Source organism: Bidens hawaiensis, unplaced genomic scaffold (genome assembly GCF_021521415.1).
Source record: "Bidens hawaiensis isolate Kalapana, Puna unplaced genomic scaffold, B.hawaiensis_p1.1 tig00018412_1, whole genome shotgun sequence".
Lineage (NCBI taxonomy): Eukaryota > Viridiplantae > Streptophyta > Magnoliopsida > Asterales > Asteraceae > Bidens > Bidens hawaiensis.
The window spans coordinates 231,095-259,003 of record NW_027492777.1 but is presented as its reverse complement, the minus strand read 5'-3'; the positions used below and the strand labels follow the sequence as shown (position 1 = coordinate 259,003).

General features: G+C 35.0%; 2 protein-coding genes and 2 pseudogenes across 4 annotated transcripts; 3 read left to right on the top strand and 1 right to left on the bottom strand.

Annotated features, from left to right (window-relative positions):
• The first annotated feature begins 181 nt into the window (after positions 1 to 181).
• Positions 182 to 10,786, top strand: LOC143555913 (uncharacterized). 2 transcript variants are annotated; one of them, XM_077045381.1, is made up of 21 exons: positions 182 to 347; positions 464 to 1,251; positions 1,324 to 2,481; positions 2,584 to 2,652; positions 2,737 to 2,935; positions 3,161 to 3,245; positions 3,962 to 4,084; positions 4,648 to 4,716; positions 4,998 to 5,079; positions 5,216 to 5,275; positions 5,362 to 5,414; positions 5,494 to 5,669; positions 5,855 to 6,023; positions 6,833 to 6,890; positions 6,969 to 7,025; positions 7,121 to 7,366; positions 9,042 to 9,103; positions 9,409 to 9,465; positions 9,589 to 9,682; positions 9,805 to 9,945; positions 10,426 to 10,786. In XM_077045381.1, exons 2-21 carry the CDS (start codon positions 871 to 873, stop codon positions 10,510 to 10,512), a joined length of 3,426 nt encoding a protein of 1,141 aa, XP_076901496.1. In that variant the 5' UTR covers positions 182 to 347; positions 464 to 870; the 3' UTR covers positions 10,513 to 10,786. The 2 variants fall into 2 exon arrangements, with proteins under 2 accessions (XP_076901496.1, XP_076901495.1); XM_077045380.1 differs by having other exon boundaries at positions 464 to 2,481.
• Positions 10,787 to 12,899: 2,113 nt separating this feature from the next.
• On the top strand, positions 12,900 to 13,364 carry LOC143555905 (splicing factor 3B subunit 6-like protein pseudogene; annotated as a pseudogene).
• A 2,228-nt stretch (positions 13,365 to 15,592) lies between these two features.
• Positions 15,593 to 20,161, bottom strand: LOC143555912 (magnesium-chelatase subunit ChlD, chloroplastic-like). The gene is made up of 15 exons (XM_077045379.1): positions 19,973 to 20,161; positions 19,660 to 19,838; positions 18,929 to 19,013; positions 18,534 to 18,850; positions 18,316 to 18,439; positions 18,001 to 18,093; positions 17,783 to 17,878; positions 17,302 to 17,430; positions 16,983 to 17,198; positions 16,756 to 16,911; positions 16,546 to 16,653; positions 16,324 to 16,458; positions 16,073 to 16,228; positions 15,869 to 15,989; positions 15,593 to 15,797 (listed from the first exon to the last, which is right to left on the bottom strand). Exons 2-15 carry the CDS (start codon positions 19,743 to 19,745, stop codon positions 15,712 to 15,714), a joined length of 1,908 nt encoding a protein of 635 aa, XP_076901494.1. The 5' UTR covers positions 19,746 to 19,838; positions 19,973 to 20,161; the 3' UTR covers positions 15,593 to 15,711.
• A 1,242-nt stretch (positions 20,162 to 21,403) lies between these two features.
• Positions 21,404 to 27,730, top strand: LOC143555904 (arginine biosynthesis bifunctional protein ArgJ, chloroplastic-like; annotated as a pseudogene). Its single transcript, XR_013139281.1, has 17 exons — positions 21,404 to 21,493; positions 21,883 to 22,008; positions 25,191 to 25,314; positions 25,390 to 25,462; positions 25,550 to 25,594; positions 25,687 to 25,737; positions 25,831 to 25,899; positions 25,976 to 26,035; positions 26,171 to 26,239; positions 26,336 to 26,416; positions 26,504 to 26,590; positions 26,681 to 26,803; positions 26,895 to 26,957; positions 27,084 to 27,161; positions 27,256 to 27,401; positions 27,492 to 27,562; positions 27,643 to 27,730. The product of XR_013139281.1 is annotated as an arginine biosynthesis bifunctional protein ArgJ, chloroplastic-like (transcript).
• The last annotated feature ends 179 nt before the right edge of the window (positions 27,731 to 27,909 follow it).

Genomic DNA, 27,909 nt, shown 5'->3' with positions numbered 1-27,909 from the left:
ACGATTTTACCCATTCGTCATTCAAATCTCAATTGCGTACACACCATCACAAATTCACAATCATGATGGTTCACCAGATATTGTATCTTTCAATCCAAACCATCCATTTCCCCCATTACAGATCAACGGTAACTAAACCGCCACTTGTCAGCTTTTAATAAGTTCACTGGGACCCACTCATATCCACCCAAGTTCTTTCTCGTGCCTTCCTTCCATTTCCATATCCTCCCGCGAACAAATAATAATAATAATAATAATAATAAAATAAAATCAGTTTCCTTCGTTGGCGCTTTACCAAACATGCACGACGATTCAAAACCCTAATTCTTCTAAATATACTCTGGTTAGTTTGCTTCTTATTCTATTATTTATGCAATTTTGATTTTAGATCCATAGTTATTATTATTAGTTATACCCTTACGGACGTACGTATATAATAATTATAATTTATACACATACATAGATGGATGCATGAAAGGTTTATCGACCGATTGATATACGACTATACGATTCACTGCTTTGCCCTATATATTCTGATTCGCGAGTTGTTTCGTTGCTTGAGTTTGTGTTACGTGGATGAGGTTTGATTAGAATCGGATTTAGAGAGATTAGTTTACTATTGAATTGGACGAATTCGAGTTGATCAGAATTGGAGAGTAGTGTGATTGATTGATTGATTGTTGTGTGTTAGAGGTGGTGGAATGATGTGATTTGGTTGTTTGAAAGAGTGATAGTGAGGGTTTTTGAGTACGAATTGGGGAATTAGGGTTTAAGTTGGGGTGTTTGGTTTGGTTAGTGATTTATTGCTTTATGCATTGTGAATTTGTTGATATCTAATAGTTTGTGAAATTGTGGAGGGGTAGGTTTAGGATGGGGGAAGGGGATGTTTGTGTGGCGGTGGTGAGTAATGTCGGGGAAATGGAAAGTGAGAAAAATCAGCAGAAGCGTGACCGTCGTTGGCTGACGGGTGATTCGGGTAGGGAACATGTGGCTAAGAAACAGGGAATAGAGGATTTAGATGTGGATGAAGTTGAAGTTGAAGTTGATGTTGATCCTTGTGGTATGAATCGATCAGAGGTGGTTCTGGATTCTATTGAAGAAAAAGTTTGTGTTAATGGGCTGCCTATAGAGGGTTTAGATGTTATTGAACTTAAGCCTTGTGCTGAGCAGAATAAGAAAGAATCTTCAGATGGGATGGAGTTAGAATTATGTGGTAGAAAGCAAACAGCAGAAGCTGTAAGTGACAATATGGTAAGTGCTTCTGATAAGGAACATGTTCAACCGGGTTTTAAAGCGACAGAACAACAGAAATGTGAAATTAAGCAAGCAGCCGAGTCGTTAAGTTATATCGGTGTAAGTCCTTTGATTGAGCAGTCTGCTAAAGAAGATTCAAATGATATGGAGCTAGATGTTGCTGGCGAGAAGCAATTAGCAGGAGTTTCACATGACACTGAAATGGAGCCTGTAATTGAACAGCCAGTCAAGGAGTGTGTGAATGAGATAGAACTAGAAATGCATGGTAGTGTGCAGACTATAGGGGTTGAAAGTGACATTGAACATGATCTTGGTGGTAGGATGCAGTCAACAGGTGCTAAAAGTGACACTGAACCAGAGTCTTCTAGTAAGCAATCTGTCAATGAATGTTCGTATGAGATGGGAAACGATGCTTGTGTCAAGATTCAACGAACAGAGCCTTTAAATGAGAGTGAATCAGTGTCTTCTGTCAAAGAATGTCTGCATGATATGGAATCAGACGTTTGCGGAAGGAAGCAGACAACAGAATCTTTAAATGATACTGAAATTGAGCGTTCTTCTGTTATCACACAGACATCACAGGAGTTGGATAATATTAAACTGGAGCTTTCCGCTGGTCAATCCATTAAGGAGTGTCAGAATGAGGTAGTGATAGATCCTCGCCCCACGAAGGAGGCGAAGGTGGCTTCAAATGACAATATGAGTTCTGAGGTTTCAAATCCTAATGTATCTCCTCGTGTAAGTTTTCAGACTGTTAGTAGCCAACAAGATAGGAAGCTAGTCATGAAAGGCCAAGTTGTTAGTGGTGAAATTACGTCAGCTTGTTCTGGGAACTCAAGTAGTGAGGGGGGCTCAAGCCAAGAAGAACATGGTACAAATGATACACCGGTTACAGTGCCAACATCACATGTGGTAATTGAGGTTCCAAAGCATGCTAGTACTTCTTCTGGTATCAGGAAAATCACCTTCAAGTTCAGCAAACGGAAGGAAGACTATGATAATCAATTGCCTACATCTGCTGCTTTCGATAATGGTGCCCGTAAGGTATCTAGGTTAACTCATATTGGTGAGGAAGGGCTACATGAACCTGGTGATTCTTTTTCATATCCTAACAATATGGAACTGATGCATGGGAAGGCTTTACCTGACGTTTTTCCTACTACTGTAAAAAGGCTTTTATCAACTAGAATACTGGAGGGAGCCAAAGTGAAATATATTTCTGCATCTGTAAGTTACATCTGTGTTTAGTTATATACCAACACTGTTTTAGCGAAACAACATTCTTGTAACAGAAATTGGCAATTGTCTATCCATTTTGCCAAAAACCAGGGGGAACTTATTGGAATTGTTAAGGACCGTGGCTATTTATGTGGCTGTGCAAGTTGCAATTTTTCTAATGTAAGTTTCTCATGTGTATATAAAATGGTGTATTTTCTGTTATTGGACTGCTACACTTGTTTAACGGTTAAATGATGCACCCAGGTTCTCCGTGCTCATGAGTTTGAGGAGCATGCTGGTGGAAAAACTAGGCATCCTAATAATTACATATATTTGGAGAATGGAAAACCTATTTACAGCATAATTCAGGCAATGAGGGCTGCTCCTCTCAGCACAGTAGATGAAGCTATAAGAAATGTAGCTGGTTCATCTGTCAACGAGGAACTCCTCCAGGTTTGGAAAGGTGATACTGATGACATCATTTTATTTATAAGTTAAATATGCATATATAGACTTACTTTGGAGACACTGTAGGAGGTATAATGGATGCATGGAATAGTTAGTAGTATATTACACGTGATGGATGATTAGTGAAAGCCATGTTATTTTGCACACTGAATTACTTAAATATCAAGTTTTACGTCTCTTTGATATCTCTATTTTGTTTGCGTTTTCTTTTAATCTGCAGGGAGTCTCCAAACAAACACAGACAGGGCTAAGATAGACGACATCCATCATATGAAGATTATGAATTTGTATCATTCAACAACAAGGTGCAGACCATCCCTCTAATATCTTTTATCCTTTAGATTTTTTTTATTTTTTTTAAGTTGAGGGGATCGGGCAATCACATGTTGAATTATCCTTTCTTTATATCCCTTTGTTTTATAACATTGATAATATTAGGCATTTAGTCATGCTTCTAGGCTAAAGGGATAATTGAGAATCTAATTCTTTTGTGTATGTTTTAATGTGCGTACCTTAAAGATTATAGTCAATATACGACATTAAAATTTTTATGGAAAAAGCTTTTTGTGATACATCTTAGATTGGTTTTTCTGTTTTTTACTACGATGCAAATTGGAGAGAACGAATAGATGTTATGCCGTTCATGCACCATGACATAATTAAAATCATTTGACCCTAAATATTCGAAGTTTGCATGACTCTTCATTCTTAGCATTTGTGTTTTACCTCTTTACACACCCACACCCAACATGTTTATTTACATGGTTTTCTGACAATGTCCACTAATGATCAAACTGAAAGTTGGGAACATGGGTGTCTGTCTATATGTACTTTTCTGACTACTTTTGGATACTGGGTTCCATTATTTGCTCTTCATAATTTAGCAACTTCTTACTGGACACATTTGCAATTGTGTGGCTTTTGATCTTGATTATTGGTGGACTATGGTAAATGCTATTAGATGGAAAATGATAGTTTTAAAAATTATAAACTTGATAAGTTTTGATTATTTTTCTTTTAGCTGCACCAGCCACATGCGAGAAGATGGTTCGAGTCCATATTCTTCTTATCATAAGAGCTTCGCTTTTGAGCCTCAGACGTATGTTAGTGAAGCCATGAAAGAGCAGAAAGGCATGTTTAAAAAGTATGTTATTTCTGTATTCTTCTCTCTCTCTCTCTCTCTCTCTCTCTCTCACACACACACACACACACACACATACACACATGCAAATTGCACCACTTTTAGATGTGTGTGAGAGTATGCATCAATGCTAACACATATATGTTGGAGGTAATATCCCTATAAACGCAGAGGGGAGAGATTGACACTGAGAAGTATGCAATTTGTATGGGATTATTAGACATTGTTGAATGAAGCTCTGTATGATCTCCTTGTCAATCTTCTTTCTCATACAGCCATATTTACTACTTATTAGGTCCCTCTTTCAACCTTTTGCCCATATGTACGAATGAACATTAATCTGTGTATGTACACTGTGTTCATAAAATAGTTAGAATTTCAATCTTGCATAGGATCCAAGAGAGGATCCATGCCATGCGGTTTTTGAGCGTGTTATACTCATTTTTCGTGCATACCTTTCGCTGTTTGCTTAGTAGTATTAGAGTTAAAACAGTTAATCATTTTTTTATATCACTTGTGTATTTGCATGCATATATCTCTTAAATGATTTTACATTTCTTTTGCAGGCCAAGGTCATACACATCTAACTCTGCTGTTGAAACTAAACGAAGTGCTGAAGGTGGCCAAAAGAAAAGGTAGCTTGATTTTTTCTATACCGTAATTTGGTTAGTTTCATGCGGACAGAAATGTGGAAATGATTGCTTGACACTGGTTTTTTCATCAGTTATTTTTTGAAAAAAATATGTTACTTGGTGAAAAACTTGAACTATCTATTATACACTTAACCCTTGAAGAGCTCTAAGTTAAAACTACAAGCTTCATATTGTGAGGCAGCTGTAGTTTGTTTCTTGTTGCTATTGCTATCTTGCTCTTGCCTCAACATATACACTCAGAAATCTCTTCTCTATGGTTACAGGGATAATGATTTACACCGTTTACTTTTTATGCCAAATGGACTTGCAGACGGGACTGAATTGGCTTATTATGCTAGAGGGAAGGTGAATCCTGTTCAAATTAAATATTGAATATTCTATTTTTATTGTGCATGTTTCATTTATACAATCAAATTAAATATTGAATATTCTCTTTTTATTGTGCATGTTTCATTTATACAAGACTTTTACTATTTTACAGAAAGTACTTGATGGTTACAAGCAAGGGAATGGTATCTTTTGTAGCCATTGTGATACTGAGGTAAAACTATTTTCTTTCTCATTCCATAATCTGGTTAAACAGAGTTTCTTTTAATTACTCTATATTAATTTATTTCCTTCCCACAGATCAGTCCTTCACAGTTCGAAACTCATGCTGGATGGGCTGCCAAACGTCAACCGTGAGTGGTCTTCTGGAAATTAATTCTAATATGATTATTTTGTGCACCATGTTAATCTAATATCCCCATTTATGTGCAGCTATCGCCATATATATATTCCTAACGGGCTGACACTTCATGATATAGCTCTGTTACTTGCAAGTGGCCAAAGTATTACCAGCAAGAGTGATGATATGTGTGCAGTATGTGGAGATAGAGGAGAGGATGGAGGAGAGCTGGTATTTTGTGATGGATGTCCTCGTGCTATCCATGCAGGTGGAGCTTTATCTGCTCATTGCAACAATGTTACATTCTTATTTAGCTCGTTTATTTTCGTATATTATATTTTTCATGTTAACAGATGTCATATTGGTATCTTTATGTTCTATTTTTATTAAACATATGATTCATACTCAATTAATAGTAATGTTGGAATAATATGTATAGATTCTACCTTGCAGGCTGTTTGGGACTGGAGGGTGTTTCTTGCGAAGATTGGCATTGTCCGTATTGTAGAGACAATGTTGGTTCTGGTAGAAAAGCTGCTGCAGAGTCTAGACCAATTGTCATCCGACAGACTCGGGTTGTTAAAGCTAGAGAGTACGAAGCTGGTGGCTGTGTTATTTGCAGGTTTGTGGATGCCAGCTGAACTCTTATCTTTTTTTATCTGGACATAATCTTGTCCATCTTAATCTGTTAGTATGATGTTCATCTCTCTTATCTAGCAGTGCTGGTAACATGGTATATATTGTACTTTATTTTGTTATCCATGTGAATATTGATGTTGCTCCAATAGGATTTAAACAACAAATTGCATATTGCCATGTAATTAACACTAGAGAGGCTTAGGTGTTCTGGTTTGTTACTGCTACAGCCTTTGTAGAATCTTTGATGCTTATAACCACTTATTAGTAATTCATAACATGGTTAATTTAGTTAGATATCATGTATAATATTTCTCTTGACCAAAAAGGTGCTTGCAGAATTTTGTAGTATAAATATCCACAATGGTAGATTTTTCTAATGGATATAGAGATGCAATGGAGTCTAGCATTATTGGTCATGTTAGTACTTCTGCAGTTGTAATTATCAATCATTTCAACAATTCAAATTGGGAGTTATGAAGTAAATGACTAATTGTATTGTCAAGGGTGAACACGATGAACCTTCTAGTACTAAGCCAAAACAGTCTTGCTGTTATCTTAGAATATTCAACTAACCAATTTGGGAGGCAGTATACATCTTTACTTTTTTTACATATAATATCTGGCTAGTCATTTATGTTGAGTAGTTTCTAATCTAGTTTCAGTAACCTTTTTATTTCTTTTATAGAGGTGTCATAGATTTATTCTATAGCTATTGGTAGTCTCTAGCCAGTTAGTTTTGCATGTCCACGCTTTCATAAATTGGGTTAAAGCTTATTTGTGTTTCTCTACCAGGGCCCATGATTTTAGTGTTGCTAAATTTGACGATCGGACAGTGATGTTATGCGACCAAGTATGCGTGATTATTTTTTATACCAATTTTTTCGTGTTTTGTTCATTTATTGCAACATTTGTGTTTCATATTGCCTAGTGTGAGAAGGAGTACCATGTTGGTTGTTTAAGAGAGAGTGGGAGATGTGATTTAAAGGTAAGCCACAAAATCATCGCTGTCATTGAACACTTGATGTCATTTTGTTGTTTCGGCAGCTAAAGATTCAGCATAAATTATTAAACTGTAACCAGGCACTTCCACCAGACAAATGGTTTTGTTCTGATCACTGTGATATGATCCATGGTACTATTCAAGATGTGGTTGTCAATGGAGCAGCTTCAATTTCTGGTTCAATAATGAGTACCATTAACAAGAAACACATTGAGAAAAGTGTTGTTAGTAGAGCTCCAGATGAAATTAAGTGGCGGATGTTAAGCGGGAAAAGCCGCTATCCTGAGCACTTGCCACTGCTGTCAAGGGCTGCTGCCATTTTCCGGGTATGTGTTTCTTTTATATTTACAATCATGTAAGGTGGCTTGTTTCTTACCATTGGGCTGAAGACCAGTTGGGTACTTATCTCTTAATAGTTACTGACATCCATATAAATATCGCTTAAGACTTATGAACGCAATTCGAATGTTCTTAGTTTATTACATAGACAAGATAAGACCATGCAGGCACACACAACTATATTTGCAGTTTAACATTTTTAAGTAGTACATTTATTCACTGGTTAAGGTTTCTGTTTTTATACAACTTTGCCATATAACTTATGGGTCATTCCGTAGCTATCTTGGTTTTCCAAGTGGTGGTGATAGTTTACGTTCAGTTTTTCAGAATTTTTAATGAAAATGTTGCAGTTTTAAAGTTGATGTTGCTCAAAAATGTTTTAATGTTTTTTAACAGGGATTACTCCATAGAATATTAACCAAGTTTGAAAGTTGTTCCAATCAGGTCATTGATAAAAACTTTTGTTCCAATCAGGTCACTGAACTTTCATTTTTGTTCCAATCCTAGATATTTTACTTGGATAGCAGGTAATCTAGGTTTTTTTTTTATTTTTCAATGTTTTTACTTTGCATAATAACTTTCAAAGGATGCGAAAATTAGTAAAAATGCGAAATATAATTTTAAAATTCCGAAAATTTGCAAAAAAAAAGTTTGGAAAATTGAGGTTCAGGTTAGAACGGGTCAAGGTCGAAACGGGTCAAAACGGGTTTCGGGTCAGCTTTTTTTTTGAACCAACGAATCAGCTCGTTTTCAACACGTTACAGCTCGTTTAAGCGATTTTTTCAGTTCGTTTCAGCACCTAACAGCTCGTTTATGTGTTTTTTCAGTTCGTTTAAGCACCTAACAGCTCGTTTAAGCGACTTTTTAGTTCGTTTCAGCACTTAACAGCTCGTTTAAGCAATTTTTCAGTTCGTTTCAGCAACTAACAGCTCGTTTGAGCGGTTTTTCCGTTCGTTTCCGCACTTAACAGCTCGTTTAAGCGATTTTTTAGTTCGTTTCAGCACCTAACAGCTCGTTTAAGCGGTTTTTCAAGTGCTCGTTTAAGCAATTTTTCATTTCGTTTCAGCACTTAACAGCTTGTTTAAGCGATTTTTCAGTTCGTTTCAACATCTAACAGCTTGTTTCAGCACCTAATCCCTTAAACGAGCTGTTAAGTGTTGAAACGAACTGAAAAACCGCTTAAACGAGCTGTTAGGTGCTGAAACGAACTGAAAAACCGCTTAAACGAGCTGTTAGGTGCTAAAATGAACTGAAAAAATCGCTTTAAACGAGCTGTAACGTGTTGAAAACGCGCTGATTCGTTGGTTAAAAAAAAACTGACCCGAAACCCGTTCCGACTTTGACCCGTTCTAACCCGAACCTCAATTTTCCAAACTTTTTTTTGCAAATTTTCGGAATTTTAAAAATTATATTAAAAAAAACCTAGATTACCTGCTATCCAGGTAAAATATTTAGGATTGGAATAAAAATGAAAGTTCAGTGACCTGATTGGAACAAAAGTTTTTATCAGTGACCTGATTGGAACAACTTTCAAAGTTGGTTACTATTTTATGGAGTAGTCCCTTTTTAACACCATGCTTTTGTTAAATACTAAGTTTTATTGTTGTTTTATTTTACTTTTTAAAATTTGGTTTGCTAAAGCTATATGCTATTCATTTGCAGGAGTGTTTTGATCCCATTGTTGCAAAATCTGGGCGTGATCTCATACCTGTAATGGTATATGGGTAAGCTGTCTTTTGTTGTGCTTTTTTTTTAAATATTTTATTCAAAGGCCATGGTTAGCATATTAGTCACATTTAACCATATAATATAGTTTGCATATCTATGTAACTGATAAGTAAAACTCAAAATGTTGCAAATTATTTTTTTTCTTTTTCATCAAGGGTGGTGACCCAACCTTTTCATAAAATCTACAAGATTTCGGGTTCCTGTTGTACAAATTTCCTGCCCTCATTATCGTATACTACTAGGTGATCTGATCAATTTCTTTTTGGGTCGTCTCATTACATCATGGCTTTTCAATATTCAGGAGAAATATATCCGGGCAAGAGTTTGGAGGAATATACTGTGTTGTTCTGATGGTGGGGTATGTTTATTAAACCACAACTTTTATTTGTTATCATTCCTATCTTTGGATGCTTCCATTTTGCGTCAAATTATATCTCCACTTCATGTTATTCTTAATTGTCATTTTGACATACATGTGCAGGTCAGTAGTTGTATCTGCAGGCCTCTTGAGAGTATTTGGGCGGGAGGTTGCTGAGCTTCCGCTTGTGGCTACCGCTAGACAACACCAAGGGAAGGTGATTGCACTGTTGACTAGATTGTCTCATTTTTTAATGCTGTATTTCTGTTTGTTAAAATTTGATCTATTAGAATGTTTAACGATTCCTAATTTGTACTTGTAATCTTTATTTGGTTGCAGGGATATTTCCAAGCTCTCTTCTTTTGTATAGAGGAGTTACTGTTGTCGTTGGGTGTTGAACTCCTTGTGCTTCCTGCTGCTGAAGAAGCCGAGTCCATATGGACCAAGAAATTGGGTTTTAGAAAGATGAGTGATGATCGGGTAAGTACCAAAGATAAATTATATGTAATCATGTATCACATATTACCAAAGTTCTCAAATCTAGAGCAAACGACATGAAATAGAAATGAAATTTACACTTTTCACTTGACTTCAGCAACCAACTTCATATTAGGTCCAAAATACATTATTTATTAAGTTCATGTAAATGTGTTTATATATATATTGTGTATGTGGCGTATGTCATGTCAACAATTTACGTGTACAATCAATTTCAAAGAAGCCACTGGCTGAAATTGGTGACAAATTTTAGTTAGTTTCTATGCATCTGATTTAAAGTTGGTTGCTAAAAGTGGGAAAAAGGTGTGAAACTCGTTTCTTTTCTGTTCAGTCTCGGTTAGTTTCTATGTTAAATAATTATCATTCTATCTGTGATCTTTTTACACCTAAAAGAATTGAGGCCCTTTTCAAATTCACAATTGGTTTGTATGTTGACAAATGACTTCATGTTTATGCATACAGTATACAGAGTTTGCAAGGGACATCCAGCTGACCATATTTAAGGGAACATCAATGCTAGAGAAGGAATTGCATCGCGCTACATTATAATCTCTTTGTTTTTTCTTCTGCCATGACTGCTGATCAAAAGCTATTAACCAGTCAATATGACGATATCGACGCATAAAGCAGAAATTTTATAAAAGTTTATATTTAGTTTTATAGCAGTATAGCTTTTATTTTATAAATTGAGCCTTGTCCTTTTTTTATCAGAGGGAAATGGATATTTAAACCTTTACTTTTGATTAGGCATGCTTGCTTGTATATGGATGTGATAGCTGTGCTTTAATGCGAGTATGTGACTATTTAAATGGGAAAAATTCTTGAGTTTGAGACATTTCGAAATGTGCTTCGTTTTTAATTTGTATCACAAAAGCAAATTTGATATCATAGGCGCTTTACTTGTACAAGTACTAGCTTGGTCTAGTGTTGAAAATGTATGATTTTCAACCAAAATTGTGAGTTTTAGTCTCACTTGAGGCATGTGAATATGTGATGAAATAAAATAAACAAAAGGGATAAAATGTGAAAAGAAATTAGAGTGCTCATACAACTTATACATTATATGCTTTAATGACACTATCTTTATTCTTAAATTATAATTTTATAATAGCGTAGAAAATAAACATTTTAATACAATAATTGGATAAAATAACAAAAGATATATAATATCTTTATTACAGAAACATTAGTAATGTTTTCTTTTCTTTTACAAAATATAAATTATCTTGTTTATCAATATATTTATTTTTAAAATAAGTTAGTTAATTTTTTTATAAATAATTTCATTTGGTACAAAGAAATAATTTGATTACGAAGATAAATGTAAAAAATGATGATTGGAAATGCAAGAATGTTTATAAAGATGAAGACAAAATAAGTATTTCTAAATGATCAATAGAAATTTGATTTCGTGTATATATAAGTGAAACTTGAATAAAACGGTCTCTTATGTAAAGTTAAAACGCTATAATACAAATATTAAATTATAAGTTTATAACTATTTTTTATAATAGATTCATGAAATACTAGATTTTTATTAACTTTTATATAACCCTTTGTGTATGATAATTAACTAAACAAGACCAAAAGTATGCATGTGTTTATAGAAAAAAGTTCAAATAAAAATAAGAAGTTTTCTAAGAATGGTAAGAACCAATAAAATTTTGAAATGTGACATTATAAATTATGGTGAAAGAACAATTTTAGAAAACTATGTCGGTTATAATGGAGAAAGAGTAATTCTAGGAAACTATGTCAGTTTTTGTTAATCTTAAATCTCAACCATTGATTAACATGATCCAATGGCTATGATTTATTCTTATTCTTTCTAGGAAACTACTTGTTTTAGGATAACCCTCTCATGTGTTTATATATATAAACTTTTTTATGGAGAAGATTATAAATAATATATTTTTAAAAATATATTTTTTAAGCGGCCATATAATTAATAAAACCAAAACATGACCCTACAAGAAGCTAGAGGAAAGCCAAGAAAAATAGATTATACATGATCTTCTGTCATATTGAAAACACATCATATATTCCGGTTTACATTGTAAAACTTCGATCCACTCTTCGCCCATAGAAATGACTTATCCTTAATATATTCTATTACCCTCAAACTCAACGCTCCTTTGCTATTAAACTCCTTATTGTTTCCACGTATATACAATCATAAAAAAAAAACTTTCTTCATATTTTATGACGGCCTTAATTCTCGCCGCACATCAACCATTCAAACATTTCCTTAATCAAACCGAAAAAAGATAAAATTGTTATTTTAATCACACATACCTACAACCAAACCGATTTAACCAACAAAACGAAATCACCACGTGATTCGCCGTCTCTAGTGAAAAACCACAGGATATAAACTAATATAGACGACAATGAACCCAAAATCCGACATAATTGGGGCAGGTAATACCCGACCCATTAAGGTTTGGGACTAGGTTTGCAATTTTTCGTGAGTTTGAGACGGGTTTGAGATTTGTATTATATTTGATGACCCGACCCGATTACCCAATAACATTGACTCATTTACCCTATTATATACCCTACATTTTTTTTATATTGTACACAACACATATAGTTATATGTTGAAACTTCTTTATGACTATTATCCGATACATTTTATTTTTATGGTAATCATTGCTTGTAATCGATTAGTTATATTTTGTCAAAACTCGATAGAAACCCATCGAGTTTTGAGCCAAGTATATCCGACAGGTATTGTGTCAAAACCTAAAACTCAACGGACAATTACCCGATTAAAACCCAACAGCTCTAGGACCGGCTTTAATAATGGGGGTATAAGTTTAGGAATACCCAAATTCAACCCATAATCATCTCCAAGGATCAAATTTGATAACTAAAGGTAAAGGCGGTTTAAGTAAAGCCTATAAATAAAAGACTCAACAAAACTTGGTCAATCAAAATCAAAAAACCCCCAATTCGAAACCCTAATTTTCTGAATCTTCAATGGCGACAATCAACTTACGCAAGGGTAACACACGTCTTCCACCGGAAGTAAACCGCGTCCTGTACGTCCGCAACTTACCATTCAACATCACATCGGAAGAGATGTACGACATATTCGGCAAATACGGTGCGATTCGGCAGATACGTATCGGAACGAACAAGGACACGCGAGGTACGGCGTTCGTGGTGTACGAAGACATATACGATGCGAAGACGGCTGTGGATCATCTGTCTGGTTTTAATGTGGCGAATAGGTACCTGATAGTGTTGTATTATCAGCACGCGAAGATGAGTAAGAAGTTTGACCAGAAGAAGAAGGAAGAGGAACTGGTTAAGCTTCAGGAGAAGTATGGAGTTACGGCGAAAGATCTTAAGTGAATTTGTATGTTTTCGTTCTTTTGACTGGTTTCTAGGGTTTCTATTGTTGATGTATAATTCTGAATCGGATGGATTTCGATACGATAATTGTGTTGGTGAACGTTCGATAAGTTGGTTTGTGTTCGTTAATGTATGGTTGTTTATATAGATTTAGGGGGTGTTTGGCCTTAGCTTTTTTTAGCAAAGCTTATAGCTTTTTTTTTTTTTTATAAAATAAGCTTAACTTGGTGTTTGGTTTAGCTTTTTTAGCTTATGCTTATAAACTTATATAAGTTAATTTGAATAAGCTTATTTGAAAATAGTTTTTTAGCTTATTTGAATAAGCTTATTTGTTTTAAAGGGGTAAATTACTCATGCACCTTCAAATGGTGATGGATTGGTAATATTGAAGCAACTTATAACTAAAACAAATTAAAGAATGATGGATTTAACAACTTGTTAAGATGTATAATTAGCTTGTAGAATATAAGCTAATTCAAACACTTAAGAAGAGCTTATCAAATAATAGAAAATAAGCTATAAGCTTCAAAAAGATATAAGCATAAGCACAAAAATATAAGCTAGGCCAAACACCCCCTTAAGTAAATCAACTATAAAACAAGAAGGGGTAAGTTAATGTACAGATGAAATTGATTAAGCTAAACGTTAGAATTAAGTGGACTAATTATGATGTTTTTACATTATTACTCTACTTGATTATCATGTTTAGAACGTTTTTTTCATTTGTATTTGTTATTCAATTGATTTATATTTAAAGCTAACATATGAATCTGATTATGAACATGAATGTTATAAAAAATGTACCAGTACTAACTTGGTAGCCAGACTGAATAGTTGAAATTGACCATTTTTGGTTATCCGAATCAAATATGACATTGTTTGTGTCTGTGAACCGTTCACGAACAAGTTCATTATTTTAATGAACGAACATGAACATTGGATTTTGTTTGGTTGATTGTTTGTGAACCGTTTGCTTGTTAGGTAAAAGTTAAGCGGACGAACATGAACAAGATCTTTTTTGATTCGTTTACAGACGTAAGTGTGTGGAGGATGGCCCTTTGGTTTGAAATTGATTGTTTGAACCGTTTGCTTGTTCGATAAAAGTTCAGTTGATGATGCAGTGAATCTTATCTTGTAATTAATTATACAGTTGATTTTGATCAGGTAAGTGTGTGTTATGATTGGTTAGAGAACAATAAGATCAGTCCTTAGTCTTAAATAAATCAAAATGCATACTCAATACAATGTTTGCAGACTTTTGATGTTTTGCCCAGGACTCATGGAAATAGGTTTCGGCACATTTATACATAAATTCATGTCTTAGGCGAACACCTTGTTGCGTATCTCTTTGACTTGTGAATATAAGGCAAATTAATTCCCAACTTCTCTGTCCGAGTTGAAGGTCCTGGGTTCAAGTACTAGGAAGTAAAGAAAAGTGTTTTGAAGAATTTAAAAAAGAAATCACTTCTCTACTACCTCTGTGTAAAGTATGTCTAAAAGTCATACAAATAGACTACTATTTGTAGCAGCAAACCGCATAACCCCGATCATCGCAGTTGGAAAGAAACCTCTCGGTTTTTGATTGGTTATCAAGAAAAGTTGCGGTTTTGAAATGACATCAACAATGTTGTTCTGATCGATCAGAAATAGTCAAATAGTTATTGATATTGGATTTTAATATCTTCAATTTGTCTGAATGACACTACTCATACTGATTTCTCTATCCATATATGTTTAGACGAGTTAGTTTTAGAACAGACGAGCAAATCCTTAGCGTCATATAACCAATCAAATGCGACTTTTACAAGTATAAGAACCTCTTTTAGCAATTTGAGTCTCTAGTTAACATTGCACAGGCTGCAATTTGGGTGATTCTAGTTGGTCTTTTATGTAAATGTGTCTGCCTGCATGTGTCAATTCCAAGCATTTGCTGATCTTGGTTGTGTTTTATCTTTCACAAACGGATTAAATGAAAAAAAAGGTAGCTATACAGGTGGTGGTCCGTGGTCCAATCGGGTTCGAGTTGCTCAAAGTGTACTACAATTTATAAATTGCAAAAACCATTTTAATTATAATATATAATTTTCCTTTTGCTACTGTTTGATATTGTTTTTAATCACAGTTAAACACTGTTTATTATTTTATTAGAAGAATGGATAAAAATTGTCTGTGTCAAATAGACCTGACCCAACAGAGTTTCATCCTCAAAAAATGACCGAATCCGCCTTAACACAGGTCTCAAAACAACAAATTGTTTCACACATGGATATACACCACAAGTTACAATATGAACATGCTCAAAAAACATTGTATGATACCAATCTATCAGCTTTGTCTCACATTTAGTGAAAACAAATACCACAACAGATAAACTACAATTTATATGATTCAAGAGTTCTTTAAACTTGATAAAGCATCCTTTGTTGCAGCAGATATAACAGCATCCGAAGCATTAGGCAGATAATAATATTTCCCTGGTAAATTAACAACATAAATTTCAGCTATCAACCAAATTACACAACAGTTTGGTATCACAAACTCATACCTTGAGCCACTCGCGCAATCTCTTTGGCAAAACCAGTTGAAACAAACTTATTTTCTGTATCAATTACGAGCAGCGACATTCCTGCTTTGTAAATTTTACCAGCCACTTCAAGTATCTCATCCTTCAAATACCAGATAACAGAATCAATCAATATCCAATATGTTGTTATTTTGTGTATCTTTTTCTTATTATAAATGAAATTACCTTTAATTCTTGAGAAGAAGGCTTTGGTGCATCTGAAGCCATTTCAGGATCATTGGATCTTTGGAGTGAAATATTTGCTCTGCCGTCCGTTATTGCTACAATCATTATACGCCCCACATCTCCACTTTTCTCTGCATTCATCCCAACCCGAACCGCCTTACCACATTCCAAATAACCATAAAAAATGAATATATAAATAAATAAATAAGTAATTTCTGTTAGAAAATAGGACCATAATTTTATAAATTTACCGTGGTGAGTCCATGAGCAAGTGGAGATCCTCCACCACACGGAAGTCTCTCGAGTCGTTTTCGAGCCATAGAGATGGATCTAGAAGGTGGCAGAAGAACTTCTGCAGCGTCTCCACGAAATGGAATTATTGCAACCTGTTGGTTTTCAACAATTTTGAAAAAAGAGACATTCAGATTATTGTAACACATAAAATGAAGGGTTGCAAAGAACCACATTATTACCTGATCTCTACTTGTATAGCTCTCTGCTAATAGTTTAAGTGCCGCACCTTTTGCATTCTGCATTCGGTTTAATGCCATGCTTCCACTAGCATCAACTACAAATATAACCTGTGTCACGTGTAAAAAGGAACTTATATTAGAAACAAAAAACACATTTACATAATTTCATTTGTTTGTAACCCTATGAACATCAAGAGGTAGTTAACTTACCAATGCTCCTGCTTTACGGGCCATTCTTTTAGCTCTCATATCTGTTTTCTCTACAAAAACTTTTCTAATCTTTTGCGAGTCTTTTTCCCTACGCAATTTTTGATACGGTGCAGCTGCTCTTAATGTTGCATCAACAGCTAAACGTTTAACCGGCCCCTGTTTAAAGTCAACATATAAGGTTTACTAAAAAAACTCAAATGATTATGAGAATCTGTGAAATCTGTTACCTTTGGAAGCATTGGTTTAATATATCGACCTCTGTCCTCTGAGAAAATTACATTCTTCGCCCTGCCGGCTTTCCCCTTTTTCCTTTGTGCTTGTTGGGCAAAAAAAAGAAGCTTATCATCCACGAGACCCCCTTCTGCATCAAAGATAAATTCTTCAGGTATCTCTGGCTGCTGTTCATTCTCCTCATCGTTTTCATTATCTTCATTATCTTCTTCCTGCTAATACAACAAAGCTCCCATTATCAGCATACACCCAAAAGTGGCAACAGTTTAATAAGAACAATAATTTGATCATTTTAGGTTTATTTGAAGTTGAGACCTCTTCCTCTTCTTCTTGGCCCTCAGAATCCTGATTTTGTGGCGGGGGTGGAGGGGGTGGCGGTTGCTGTTGTTGCTGGTCTGGTGGTGTCTCAGTTAATATTGAACGAGGAAGAATTACAAGTTCTACCTGCCATTACATAGCCAGAAAGTGAAATGATGAAATTTAACCGACATCCTTTTATGGTACTGGTGAAATGCCAGTTGTTGAATAAAATGGGCTATGTTATCTCTTTTGCTTGAATTATGTCCAGTTGTTCAAGTTTAGATGATTAACCATGTGGTATTGTATCCCATTAGATTAAAAACATAACACTTTATTTGTATAATGGAAAAACTTGCTGATAGTTTCTATATTATAAACTTGTATCTTACAATATACAAAGATAATATCTCAATCTAGTGCCTTTATATAATATATCGTGTAGTTATTCCTTTTCGTTAATATGCAAAAAGCATAACAAAATATAGCAAGAGCTTACAGCTTTCTTCAGGTCATCCACATTGACTTTTTCACGACCTTCAAAAGCAGCCAAACATTTGGCAACTCGTGCAGCATATAGTTCAGCCCTGTGTCCCTGTACAGCCATCAAAAGTTTGTTACCATTATCCTGTTCAATCATCTCTGTTTTTTCCTAATTTAATTTGATTTGCCCTGTTATTGGGAGATGTCTAATATTAGGATTAACACAAGGATAACCTGGCAACCACCACGAAGAGCTTCCATCACAAGGTATTTCAATTGCTCTCTACTAACTGTTACATCCATCAAATATTCCCTTGCCAAAATAATCTGTAAAAAAACAGCACGCAAAATGTTTTGTAACATATTTAACCATCAGTTAATGCACCATTTAGCCACAAATACTATTATTACAGTTATGTATGCTGTGCTGTCTACTCCGCTTTGATAAGTTGTAGGTAAATCGCATTGTGCATACTCAAGTTAAACTATTTTAACATGAAAATATTAAAAATAAACTAGAATAGATTGAAGAGTCGGTTGCATGAGTACCTGAGTCTTTGCAGAGTCAGTTTCTTCCTCCATCATTTTAAAAACCTCATTACTTTGTTCTTGAAACTGTGTTGCAATCCCTACTGCAGCAACACGATCCTCAAAACTTATTGGAAGATCTGCACTGCAGAATCAAGATTTCATTGATAGAAACTTATAAAGGCCAACAAATTCTACCTTAAATTCATATATAAACCATGTGCAACTAAGAAGTCTACCTTAAATTGATTGCGATACGGTCCAGTAGATGTTCACGTACAGCACCCTCTTCTGGATTATAAGTAGCAATTAACAACGGTTTGCACGGGTGGCGAAAGCTAATTCCTTCTCTTTCAACAATATTAACACCATCAGTCAATACATTAAGAAGCAAATTACTTATTCCCTCATCCAGTAAGTTGATTTCATCAACATAAAGAACTCCTCTGTGTGCTTCAGCCAAAAGCCCAGGCTGGAATACAGTGGTTCCAGTTCTCACAGACTCCTCAACATCAACAGATCCAATTAATCGATCTTCTGTAACACCAAGTGGAATCTGCATAAAAAAGTAACATATAAAGAAGATGATAGTGGTAATTAGTAAAGTATCAAAAAGCTTTCCAACTGAAACTACCTGCACGAATGGTGATCTGACTACTTGAGTCTTGATGTTACCAGAAGAGTCATATTCCACTTTATCAGCAAGCCCATCTTCCCACCTAACATAAGAACATAAAGTTTGTTACTGGTTTGTAACATAAAGATTGCTAAATGAGATTATGTAAAGGAAAATTTTCTAAAAAGGCATGTTGATAAATTTTTTTTTATCTAAAATAGGCATGAAATAATTACTTTTCAGAACTAGTCAGTCAAGAAAATATACCAATCACTATAAGACGCATAAGATGGTTAGGCTCCATTGGGCCAACACTGTAAACAGTGGAAAGCTAACGTGTTTGAACCCTTTTCTGACATGTGTGCAAAACCGGCCGCGTAGGAGCCTAGAGGGAAATAATTGGGCTAGGCTGGAGCCAACTCTGTTTAGGATAGGATTAAGTCAGGGCGCTAATGCTTAGGCACCTCTGGAGCCTAAGCACTCTATCCTATTGCATTTCATGGTTTTCAGTGTTAGCCCAAATGGTGCCTAATGGAGCCTAACAAGCTTATGTGTCTTAATGTAATTGTCCTATTATCTTTATTGATTAGTTTTGAATAGTAAAACTCCTATACCTACTTTGGATAATAATTTGAACAAAATGCATAATTCATAAATTTTCCATTATGTAAATGTGTATCATAGGATCAAGTGATTGTAAAGTGAAATATATAAACATTAACAAGCTTTGGTAAGGTAAGCTTACTTACTCTTCAGGACAGGATGGATCAGCATTTGAAAAGGATCCAACAACAACCTCGATAGGAGGGAGAATGGCGTGCAGTCCGCGCGCCATAACAGTTTTGGCGGTACCTCGTTTGCCGGAGATAGCAATGCCTCCGATCTCACGATCAATAGCCCCAAGCAAAAGAGCAGTTTTAATAGCATCCTACATATAAAGACATTATTATATAAACATAATAATAATAATAAGTTAATAATAATAATAATAATAATAATAATAATAATCTAGGCTAAGTGATGGACATAATATAATAAATGAGATAGGTAGTGAGTACCTACCTGTCCAACAACTGCAGCGAGTGGGAAGTACTGTCTGCCGTAAGAAGTAGAGTTGGTGGAATCGACTCCGACGGATACGGTGACAGCGCCATTGGTGGATTCTAGAGTTGCTGAAGCGCGAATGCGGAAGCAGCGATGTTTGATGCTGTTGTGTTTGATTTTATTGAAATTGAAGGATGTGGTGTGGAATATGAATGGATTGTGGTTTGTTAATGACGATTGATGATGACGAGTACAACTGCCAGCTGCTGGAGATGATGATTGCAGCAGAAGCGCCATGGAATGAATAAGAGTTTCAGCTGTTGTTCTTACTCTTATTTGGTGGTGGGAGTGGGATTACCGTTATCCATAACAGATCTCCTCGCATCTACTTACTAGTTATTATTATTATTATTATGTATTCTTTTTTTAAATAAATTACAAATTTAATTCATATAAATGAATTTATTGTAATTGAATCAGTAAGTATCACCAAATACCATACCCGTCTTATACCTATGAAAGTTTTAAATCTAACCTTATAATCGAATATCCATGTTGTTACATGTCTAAAAAATTTTTGATTTATCCATCAGATTCAAGTTTGTCTGCCAACCTTGGTATTGTATCCCGACATTTCCAAAACTATTGTTTGAAATATTATCTTATAACTTCCGAAACACATAAGTGAAATGGCCTAAGGACGTTTATCTTCTACATAGAAGTGGCAATTTGACATAGAAACAAATATTAAAAGTATACTATGAAGATGTAAAGAAAAAAATCGCGTTAAAGTAATATACACGCTAATATGCATTTACTCGTGTTTTTGTAACTTTGTTTTTATAATCTCGATGCAAATCTATCTTTGGGTGAAGATTCCTCCTCCTGCTCAATGTTCTTTGGTTTAGAATTATTAGAGTACCGAAACAAGCTGCATTTGACTAAAAGCAATAAAATTACTATGACTTTCAAGAAACGTGTTAGTTTTCAACACATTCCCCCCTTCCGTGAGCAAGGCCGTTGGTGACATAAAGGACTCGTTCTTTCTTTGGATCAAGAACCGGGCTAAGTTGAGAACTCTCGACTAGGAGTACTGTAGCCGCTTTAATTATTTAAATTCCTCTTTTTAATTATTTAATTTTGTTTTTTCTGTTTTGTTGCATTGAGCTCTAGCTCCTTGCTAGTTTTAATAATATATCCGGTTTTAAAAAATAATAAACCTAATATGCATAATTCGAAACATACAAGTGTCATGCATGAATCATGATTGATTATGGGCTTTGGTAACAAAAGTTTGACTTTCAAGGTCAAAGTAGAAAAAAAATCAGAGTAAAAAGTCGGTGGTTAAAGTTAAAAGTTAAAAGCCATTACATGACCTCCAGCAACCCCACTAGCGCACTTGGAAGCAACTGCAACACTTTGCTGCTTCTGCTAGTAGAACCCTGTCCGCCGACTACAAGAAAGAAAGCCATGTCATTGTGTGTTTCTCTCCAATTCGTTACCCTTAAACCTTCACACTCACACTTCAATTCTCCAAAGGTCAGTGTTCATTCAAATGTTAATTAATTTATGCATTTTAGGTATTGATCATATCACCATTAAAATGGACAAAATTCAAAGGCCATGTTAATAAGTCATTTTTATGTCTTAACCATAATCTGAATCACTTGATTCAAAATATTGCACTATTGCGGAATGTAAAACTAGCTACTTTGAAACACAACTGAGATTATTATTCAGTCTTATTATTCAGTTTTGTAGTCTGATCAAAGATAGATTAAAGTAAGCTGATTATACCTTGAAATTTGAGGTTGAGATAGCTTTAGGTGTAACTAAAAGCATGTAATGGTTATGATACCGTAACACAAGATAGCTTTAGGTCTTAACCAACAATTTTTGCATGAACATATTTCTGTGCTTTTCTGCAGCTATTAGGTTCGTTTACTTCTCCAAAAAGAGATTTTCGGGTACTTGCCATGTCATCTGTTGTAAAAGAGGCATCAAAGTTTATCCCAGCAGCTCCAATATTTTTGCCTGAAGGACCATGGAAGCAAGTAATGGATTTCACTATAAATTATATCAGCCGATTGTGTTGTTGGATTTCATGAACTCTTACAAATAGGGCTTTAAACGAGCCGAGCTGAGCCCAAGCTTGGCTTGTTTTGACTTAAGAGAGCTTGAGCTCGGCTCGTTTCGTGCTCTTTTTCTAAAGCTTGGTTCATGAGTTGTTCTTCAAGCTCTGTCTCGTGCAGTATCTTGAAGGAGCCAAAACTGGTATTGAGCTCGGCTGTGTAGTGTGAAATTAATATAAACAATCATAAAATAGTTAAAACTTAAACATACACAAGGCTCGACGAGCCTAAATTATCTCCCCCATACAAGGCATGAGCTCGGGCTCAATAACTAAACGATCTTTATTTGAGGCTCAGGCTTGATTTGAGTTATTTGTCAATGTGACAATCGTCAATTTCAGGTTAACTCCGTTAACTCAACTCCGTCAATTCAAACTTAAGATCATTGAATCTGTAACGCACACCTCATTACATTTAAACTAGGGTTTAAATGACGCTTGACACTTACTACATGTGTAGTCTTTCGGAAATTGCACCGAAACGCAAACGAGTTGACGCAAACAATTGGTGAATAAACGAAAAACGTCAAAACAATAATTATGTGATAATTATGTGTTAGACATATGTGTTACTTGATTATATTATGTATGATACTAAACAAGAAACAAAAGCTAGTTAAAATAAGCTAGAAAAGTGCAAATTAGAAGTTGAGGGACCTAGATGTAACATGTTATTATAAATAATAATATAAACCTAAACCCTAACACTCCCTCTCCCTCCCTCTAGACCGATCGGCCCCCCTCCCCCCTTGTTCTTGGCTGCCGTCAATCACACACACACATATACACAAGATCTTTCAAGTTTAATCGAAGATTAAGGTGCTAGGAAGGTATAAACAACTATCCTATGTATTTTACATGCTTAATTTTGAGTTTGAATGGGTTAATTATAAACCCTAAAATCTGGAAATTTCATATATTGTGTTCATATGATCTTTGTTTGATTTGATGATGTATTGATGATGATTTGATAACTAGAATTGATATTGTTACATGTTAATTGTTGTGTCTTGATTTTGAGATCAAATAAAACCCTAACCATGTATGTATGGTGTAATTGATGTGCATGGATAGTGATTATGGTGTCTAGAGTGTTATATGAACGGATTATAGTCTATAGATGGTTAATATGTTGAGTTTTGTTGCAAACAGTTTCTGGACAGATTGTGTTGTTGATGTTCAATTGACTGTATCGGGGTGTAAATGTGAAAATTGGTTGAGATTATTGATACTACAGTAAACTAGGTTGAGTCTAGTTTCTAAAGAATATAAATTTGCAATTTTTGGACGTGTAAAAGTTAACCTTTATGATTTTACAAAAACGTTGTGCAAAGCTGAGTTGTTAGACCTGCTGTTAGGTTGTTTTGTAAATGTTATATCTCATGAACTACGAGACCAATTGGGTTGGTTCCACTTCTGGAAGTTGACTTATTGAGTTAGGAACCTAACCCAAGTGGTCTTGCATTTGTTGGATTTTTCATTTAACGGGAATTTCAAATAACATTCTGTTGCGCATGAATTTGACTGTTATGAGCTTGCTGTAGTGTTTTGATCATTATGAGAAATCTATGTGGAATAAAAATAAAATAAAATATGTTCTGGAAACCTAACACATGCATGCTTTAGTGATGATTTTTGGTAAATTAGTTGAGATGCTATGATCGGTGGAATAGTACAATCTTTCAAGTAGAATTTCTGTCTCGGTGAAACTAGCTGCTGAATTTTGTGAAAATGCATGAAACATGATAATTGCTAGTTAATTGTTATGTTTTGACCAATTTGCCCATGCGGGGAATACTTGCTAAATAGTTGTCGTGTTTTGACCAAATTGCCCTTGCGGGGAATAATTGCTAGTTAATTGTTACGTGTGACCAAATTGCCCTTACGGGGAGTAATTGCTAGTGATGTACATTATTAATACATGACACGTAAATAATTGCTCACACACGTATCGTATCACAAATGTACTCGTTAAGTCACACACGATTCACAAACAAACACGAAACGTATCTTGTGATTAGGAATTATGTGCCGGGTCTAGAGACTCGATATTAGTTCCGATACTTAGAAAATCTCCTTGTTGTTTTAGAACGCTAGAGAGAGTTTTCTGTGACGCGCATCACTTGGTGATTTATTTTGGGAATTCTTCGCAAACAGTGAGTTTCACTTACCCCTTTAAACTGTTTTAAACGCTTTTCACTTGGGGGAGATAACATACTCCGATAAACGCATTTAAGATTTTGTTAGTAAATTATATATCACTTGTAAAGGCTAAGTGGCAAACGAAACATTTGAAGTCCTACACATCGAACCGGTTAATATTTGGAATAGCGAGTCACTGTTGAGTAGTACTACTGGGTTTGACAAACCCCACCCAACGCTAAACTCGACCGGATGTCGAGCGGGTGTAATTTTGGCTAACACGTACCATGGTCTGGATGACCTGGTGACAAGGCACTTGATAAACAGTCAGCTTCGGTGTCGAACACTTAGTAATACTTGTTGTATAGGCTAGCTACCTATCGATATATAATTGATTTAACACTATCTGGTAACGCAAAACGCTGAACGCAAACGCTAAACGCTTTATTTTATTTAAACTTGTGAACTCACCAACCTTGTGTTGACACTTTTAGTATGTTATTCTCAGGTAGCCGAGGCGGGCGCGCGGTATAGGATCATGCATGGTTTTTGAACATTCTGATATGCAAACATGTTTTAACTATTATTACTTGGGTTTTTAAGTCGTCCTGCGTGACGCAACTTTTGTCTTTTGGTTTTTACGCTTCCGCACTTAATTTCATTTAAACGTTTTTATGGTTTGATTATAACTGATGATTCCGATCCTGTTAGTTCACACCCTTTGACGGTAAAACTCCGTTAGTGGAATTTGAGGGTGTGACAGTCAATTCGATCTTGAGTTGTTTGTTTCGCTTGGACCCCTACTTACAAACACAACTGAAATAGTCTATATTTTGTGCAATACTTTTATTAACATAATGTCCCTGCCATGCTTTTAGCATATGAGTTCTTTTATTAACATAATGCTGACCTTTTGTTTTCTTAATTTGATATGATCTTGGATAAATGATTTTAATTCTAAAGATTGATGGTGGAGTTACTGCTGCTGAGGGATTCAAAGCTGCAGGAATGTATGGTGGATTGAGAGCTTTGGGAGAGAAGCCTGATCTTGCACTCGTCACTTGTGATGTAGATGCTGTAGCTGCAGGTTTGTACTAATCTATTATCTGCTTAGGTTGACCTGCAATTGACCTCTGACATGCCATTGTTTGACTTTCTCCAGGGACATTTACTAAAAATGTGGTTGCAGCTGCACCTGTTCTTTACGCAAAAAAGTTTTAGAAAAATCTAAAACAGTGAGTTTCTAGTTCTCTATAACTATGTTTTTGAGTACCAAAACTCTTTGAACATATTATACTGATATTGATTATGCCACGTTTTAGGCTCGTGCGGTGTTGATAAATGCTGGTCAAGCAAACGCAGCAACGGTAACTTTTACTTGGAATATTTGATTTAAATTTATGATTTATGAAACTTGTATGGTGAGTCTAAATTTGGTAAATAATATGACGACTTACAGGGGGATGCAGGTTACCAAGATGTAATTGATTGTTCAAATGCTCTTTCTAAGGTATGTGAAATACTGAAAATTGGTAGTCTTTTATTTTTTTTATGTTTTCTAATTACATGATACAAATGATGCTGATATTTGTCAATTCTACAGTTACTTCAAGTGAATGCAGATGAAATTTTGATAGAATCGACTGGTGTGATAGGGCAACGAATAAAGAAGGTATATAATAATCATAATAATAATAATTTAATGTTAACTTTTTAAGCACGTGATTAATTTATCATGTTATGTGCAGGAGCCTCTTCTCAATTCACTTCCTAAATTAATTAGTTTGCTTTCATCAAGCGTTGAAGCATAATGTTCTAATTCATAATCATGCTGTCAGATTATGTTTTTGTTTTATCCTTTATTGATTATTATTATTATTATTTTCTTTCATAATTTAAATTGATAATTTCAATTAATAAAATTTTAACGATCCGTTTGCAGAGCAGATTCTGCTTCTGTGGCAATAACAACAACCGATCTTGTGAGCAAGAGTGTGGCAGTAGAGTTTGAGGTATGTATAGATATGTTAGTTATATGAATAATCATTTATTGGAAGAATAGGAAATTGTTTTTGCTTATTTGCACATGTTCTGATGATATTTTACAGGTTGGTGGCACCCGCATAAGAATAGGGGGAATGGCAAAAGGTTCCGGAATGATCCACCCAAATATGGGAACACTTCTTGGTGTATGTAACATGCTGTAAATAGTTTATTAAAATAGAAAACTAATAGTCTGAAATGGTCTTTTCTCATTTCTGCCTTTTAATTTTCAGGTTATAACAACTGATGCTCTTGTAGATTCTGATGTCTGGAGAAAGATGGTACAGATTGCTGTAAATCGAAGTTTTAACCAGATTACAGTGAGTGTTACCATTTTAAAATAAACTTTGTTCTGTTTGATGAGTATGGAGGGGTATTTTAGACATTTAACTATCTGTCAAACTTTGTAGGTAGATGGAGATACAAGCACCAATGATACCATCATTGCGTTGGCTAGTGGTCTATCTGGATCAAACAAGATATCTGCACTGCACAGTTCCGAGGCAACACAATTACAAACATGTCTTGATGCAGTATGTAAAAATGTCAACTTTTATCTGAAAGTTTATGTATTTTGCACATAATTTGCTCAATTTACATCTATGTTTGTTGCTTGATCTTCAGGTAATGCAAGGACTTGCTAAATCAATAGCCTGGGATGGAGAAGGCGCAACATGCCTTGTAGAGGTCTGCATAACATGATCATAATTTGTTTGGCAAACCGTATAATAAAAGTTTGACAGTTATGCACTAAAAATATTGTGCAAACAGTTATTGCTGTATATTGTGTTTATAGAAGCCAATTGTGTGCAGGTGTCGGTTACTGGCGCAGGCAGTGAAGCTGAAGCAGCAAAGATTGCACGCTCTTTGGCGTCTTCTTCACTTACCAAGGCATGATAGTTTATGCATCTTTTAAAATATACAACTTATGTTAAGGTTTAACGTTGGATAATTCATAATAAATGATGCGTTCGTTTCATTACAGGCTGCAATCTATGGTCGGGATCCAAATTGGGGACGGATTGCTTGCGCTGCAGGGTATGCAGGAATTCCATTCGACTCAAATGCACTCAGAATAGCACTTGGGGATATCTTACTTATGGAGGGAGGTCAACCACTCTCATTTGACAGGTAATACACTCACATCCATACATATACAGTTATACACACAAACGGATATATGTTAATTGTTAAATGCTACAAAACCTGGGCTTTTTTCAGGTCAGCAGCTAGTGATTACCTCAAGGAGGCTGGTGATGCTCATGGCACTGTTAAAATACAAATTTCCATAGGTATGTTTCTTGGTTAAGCACTTTTAACAGTTTTCTTAACACCATTCTTATCTTATATTTTTAAATTATGACTTCTATAGGGGATGGACCGGGAACGGGAGTAGCTTGGGGATGTGATTTAAGTTATGACTACGTGAAGATTAATGCGGAGTATACCACCTAGGGGCTCCACTTCTTTGACTAAGATCGGAAGGTCTATTTATACCTTAATCAAGACTTTTAAAATTTTTATCTTTTAGAATAGCTTCATCCTTGATCTTCCAAGGTTGATCTTTAAATATTTTCTTTACTGTAGAATTTATATTGAACATGAATCACCAGCTTGAAATTATAATAAAAATCTTCAT